At 40.2% G+C, this 5,268-nt stretch overlaps 1 protein-coding gene across 1 annotated transcript; it reads right to left on the reverse strand.

Annotated features, from left to right (window-relative positions):
• Nucleotides 1,108-3,758, reverse strand: LOC8062991 (ent-cassadiene C2-hydroxylase). The gene is made up of 2 exons (XM_002466815.2): nucleotides 2,808-3,758; nucleotides 1,108-1,877 (listed from the first exon to the last, which is right to left on the reverse strand). Exons 1-2 carry the CDS (start codon nucleotides 3,732-3,734, stop codon nucleotides 1,254-1,256), a joined length of 1,551 nt encoding a protein of 516 aa, XP_002466860.2. The 5' UTR covers nucleotides 3,735-3,758; the 3' UTR covers nucleotides 1,108-1,253.

Below are 5,268 nucleotides of genomic sequence, written 5' to 3' on the forward strand. Positions count from 1 at the left end.
CACTAAGAATTTCTAACCACCTCCATTAATAAAATCCCTTATCTCCTAAAATATTTTATGTAGTAGTGCAAGTCTAAAAGATAAAAGCTTGAACAGAAAATTCAAAATCCTTAGTCTCAAATTGGAGTTTTGTCAATTTTCCTCCAAATGGGGATTTCTATGTGCTCGTGGGAAATCTGCCTAAGGCAGCTATGTTTATTCGTGAGCCCCTATAGCACCTAAAGATCATTCAACGATGTCCCAAATACCTGAGCACAAATAACTTCGAGAAAATAACCTCAAGAAATGGTATTTTTAGAAGCAAATTAGCTCGCCAACTGCCTCTAAGAGCAACTCCAACACTACCCTAAACTTCACTTGGCAAATCTTGGATTTTGCCAAGTGTAAAGCTCAAATGCCAAGTGAAAAAAAGAGGCTTCTCCAACAGTTAGCTATTTTTTTGGCAAATTTGGACTATCTTGTGATTCCTGAAAAAATCAGAGGGACTTTTATGCAAAAGTTGCAATCTATTTAAGGCATGCGTGCATGCTGAATGTGTGGGTCCCACCGCGTAGGCAGGATGCCAAGCGCTCCCAACGCTCCTAAATTTGAGCCAGTTGGCCCTCTTTTTGCCAAGCATCCTATTTTGTCAAGTGCATATAGGGTAGTGTTGGAGGAGCTTTTTCCATGTTTTGCCAAAAATTAGGATTTGCCAAGTGCATATAGGGTAGAGTTGGAGTTGCTCTAATAAAATAGCATACATTTCTAGAGGCGGCTGGAGTTGTCTCTAAAAAATTGATTTTTAGAGACGAGTTGACTCAAAAACAATTTTTAAAGACAGATTTTTATAAAGTAGCCTCTACCCAAAAATTGAGACGTCTCTAAAAATGGACTATGACTGTAGACCTGTAGCTGGAGCAGGCTTGGTATTTGTAGTTTAGAAGTTGCAGCGGCAGCGAGAGTTGGTGTGGCTTGTACCATACTCCTATTAAGTAAAGGAAAATTGATAGTAGTATACAGCCTAATGAGACATAGACCAATCTATTTCATTTTTGTACTCATTAGATAATCGTTTAATCATTTCGCAAAAAGAAAAAAATGGATAGACACACTTAATAATACACAGAGTGATGAAACAATATAACATAAGCACAGGATAAAATATGAGTACATTTATTGTCCTTAGCACAGACTGATACACTATAATTATAATCACTCTCTCCGGTACAAATTAAGCAGCAACAGGGACACAGTTCACATCACAAATCATCTGATTAATTTGGTATAAGATTATTGTAAGGTTTGGCCATGATCCAAAGCATGGACTTCTTTCTTAACGTTATCCCAAAGATCTCTGCCATATCAAATTCTTCCAACTTGACGCCATCAGGTAGAGTCCAATCAAAATGGTAAAGAAGGCTAACAAGAGCCAGCTCTAGATTGGCCAAACCAAGCGTTATGCCAGGGCATATTCTCCTACCTGACCCAAAGGGAGTGAACTCGAAGTCATTACCTCTAAAATCGACACTACTATTTTCAAATCTTTCTGGCCTAAATTCCTCTGCATCATGCCACAATTTTTTGTCCCTTGCTATTGCCCAAGCATTCACGAACACCTTGGTTCCCTTTGGAACATCGTAACCCATAACCTGACATGATTCACGACCTTCTCGAGGGAGCAACAGTGGTACTGGAGCATGCAACCGTAAAGTCTCCTTGATCACCAGCTGTAGGTATCTCAATTTGATCAAATCACCTTCAGTTATCTTGTCTTGTCCTTTGAAGGCCTCCCTCACCTCTGATTGGGCCTTATGCATGACTTGTGGATTCCTAACAAGCTCTGACATTGCCCATACTAGAACAGTTGATGATGTTTCACTCCCAGCAGAGAAAATATCCTACAATACAATGTTATAGTTACAATTTGTAAAAGGGGACATTCACATTTTAATTCTCATGAGAATGTAATCAGTAAACATAAGAATGTAAAAAAAGAATGTAGGTCATAAATTATATTCTTGTTCACATTTTTATTGAGTGCCAATCGTGCAGAATTAATTAAATTCTTTTTTATCATTTTAGTAAATAAGAATTCAATTTATAACCTAAATTCTTATTTTATAAAATACAAAAGAGTTCTAACTAAAATGAAATAAGTACATATAAGATTTTCAACTTAACTTGAGGATTAAGAAACTACATCAACTAACAAAATCAAAATTTAAAATCAAGATCAAATATGTCAGGTGACATGGCTAGCAATAAGAGATACCATAACTTAAGCTATGGTTTTAACTAAATGTGTATTGAAGACAAATGGACGTGCCACGCACAGAGAAAGAGAAATTATAAATATGGATAAAAAATATAAGGAATAATTGATAAGTTGATCTCACCGGTAAAGAAAGAAATATCTATATTGTGTCAAAAAAAAGAATAAAAATAATAGCACAAGGATAATTAATTTGTTTAGTTGTAGGTACTAAACATGGACTACGATACCAAAACTTATTTAGTGTAATAAAATTCCATTTGCCTAATGCTAAACTAGAAATAAATTAGAGACCATTAATAATGGAGAGGTTTTGTAGGAGTGTGGTGTTAGATAACTAGAAGATATCTCGCGCATTGCTACGAGAATCGCAAAGAACTTGCTTGGAATGAAATTAAAAGAAGATAATGTGAATAGCTTGCAACTAAGGGTCCATTTGGTAGGATTTCTCCACCGGCTTCAGTTTGTTTGAAGCCATTTTCTGCCACACGGTATAAAATAAAACGGCTTTGCTAGTGAAACTCCTTAAAACCAGCTTTATAAGAGCGGATCTCACCCAAATAACCGTGCTGACAATCTCGTTGGTGAGAGCGAACTGCAGGCCACCATCCCTCTGCAGCCTCAGGAGAACACCCAGAAGGTCCTCCTCGTCTCGCTCTGGCGCCGTCGCCATGGCTTCAGCTTCACGCTCATGAATGATGCTCCGGATGATCCGGTACATGTTCCTCTGGCACCTCCTCGCGTCCCTCGCGGCGGCGCTGAACCGGCGTACCAGCTGCGAGGACGGGTACAGGTCCGCCAGGTTGAACCCACCAAACAGCCGCACCACTTCGTCTAGCTCATGCATGTACTCATCCCGGTACTTGCACCGGTCGCCGACGACCGTGCGCGCGGCGACGTCGTTTACCATGCGGCAGATCCCGTCGCTGAGGTTGACGGGCCGCTGGCCGTCGGCAGACTCCCTGGAGACGGAGCGGAGGAGGTTCGCCACCTCCTCTTCCCGGATGTTCCGGAACGTGAGCACGCGGCGCTGGCTGAAGAGCTCCACCATACACAGCTTCCGGAGCTCCCGCCAGTGGGCGTTGTAGGCGGAGAAGATGATGTCCTTGCCGCCGCAGCTAATGATCTCCATGGTGACGCTCAGGTTGCGGTCGCAGAAGGTGAGGTCGTGCGTCCTCATCACCTCCCTGGCGGCCTCGGCGGAGGAGACCACCAGCGTGGGCACGGCGCCGAAGCGGAGCATCATGAGGGGCCCGTAGGTTCCGGACATCTCGCGCAGCGCCCGGTGAGGCAGGTCGCTGAAGCGCGACAGGAGGAGGTGGTGCAGGCTGCCGATGAGCGGCAGCTGCCATGGCCCTGGTGGCAGGCGAAGCGCTGGTGATGGCTTCGTGCGTGAGGACGTGACGTAGCTCCGGATGAGCCTGAGGAGGAGGAGGGCGAGGAGGACGACGAAGGCTAGAAACTGGATTCTCATCATGTCCATATTTTTGCCGGGGATGGGACAAGTTTGCAGCCAACTGCGTCTCGACAACATCGATGACACGTATTTATACTAGGGGCTTGCTACCTGAATTCTAGTTATATATATTTATAATACTAATAAAAGTGTCCTTGCAACAAGTAAAAAGGTATAATGTTATCCATAGTTTTTTATCTTGAAAATAATAATTTTTCATTTACATCATTATATTTTTATTGCACTCAACATGATGCTAAAAAAGCATATCATCACACTATAAAAAAACAAGTTTTTAGGGTTTCTTCCTCTATAATAACCGTTCGATTTGTACGCCGTGCTATATGAGTCCTACGTCATGTATGATCTTACTTTTTTGTATAACAACCGTTCGATCTAGATGTCATGCTATATGAGCCCTCCATCATCTATGATCTTACATGTAAGATTTAAGACCCATATTCAATCTCACAGTAATGCTACCCATCATAAGTCATATCCTTCTCTCTTGTGTACTGTCGACTCCCTGATTTTGACTCGACATATTTTTCTTCTATTTAGTAATCAATTGCTTCTTCATCGTGTAACTTTTGCTAAAGTCGAGACCAATAGCACACAATTAATCAATAGGAGTACAAACCAATAACGGTAAAATTATTAAGATAGAATCATACTCATGTATTCTAACGGAAAAAATAATAACTTGATAGTCACTTGCCCTCCATATACAATGGTCATTTGCACCGACACGGAAGCTAGCATTGCTTGATTTGGCTAGTGTTGATATACGAGGCGGACACACATGGCTACCTTTGCGTGCATCTTCTTGGCTTCGACATACTGGTCGTGTGTTTTTTTCTTTTGCTATTTTCTAGCTATTTAACAATTAGTTGTTACTATCAGCGTAATTTGTGTAATTTTTTATTTGTTTTTCTGAATTTTATATATTAGTTATTTAAAAGGAATGATTTTAAATAAAGTTTATATTTTATAATAAAAGACGTTTCTTCTTTACATACCGTTTTCAAATTATGGCCTGCTTTTTGATTTTTGGCCTTTTTCTTCTTATAGCTGTTGCATGCCCAATTGCCCATGGTAAATCCCAGCGTGTTGCCTGTTGGTTATGCAAAGTTGTAGGTAGGCTACGCGTTGTCCTTTTCCCAATTTGATTTTTTTTACCGTTCGGAGCACGGTTCAGAGGTGTAGATAGATAGAGATAATTTCCAAACTGAAGAGGGTCGACTTTAAAAACCATAATTCGAGTAGAGATTGGAGTTGAAGGAAAAATATTACGGATCGAAGCCTATACGGACTGGATAGGCGAAAAAAAGATGTCTGCTGGACTGAAATTTTCATAATTATATATTAGAAGAAAGATTGTAGATTTCGTTCATTTTAATTTTCTAGACATAATTTATAATTTTCGGTACCGAGAATAAAAATTTGTTAGACAAAATTATAAATCTGACAAATGTATTTGATCAAAGTTAATATTGTTTGACTCCTGATAAATGAGAATAAGCATTCTTTTAGGCACGGACAAAGAAATTTATCCACAAAC

The sequence above is a fragment of the Sorghum bicolor genome, chromosome 1, assembly GCF_000003195.3.
Source record: "Sorghum bicolor cultivar BTx623 chromosome 1, Sorghum_bicolor_NCBIv3, whole genome shotgun sequence".
Taxonomy (NCBI): domain Eukaryota; kingdom Viridiplantae; phylum Streptophyta; class Magnoliopsida; order Poales; family Poaceae; genus Sorghum; species Sorghum bicolor.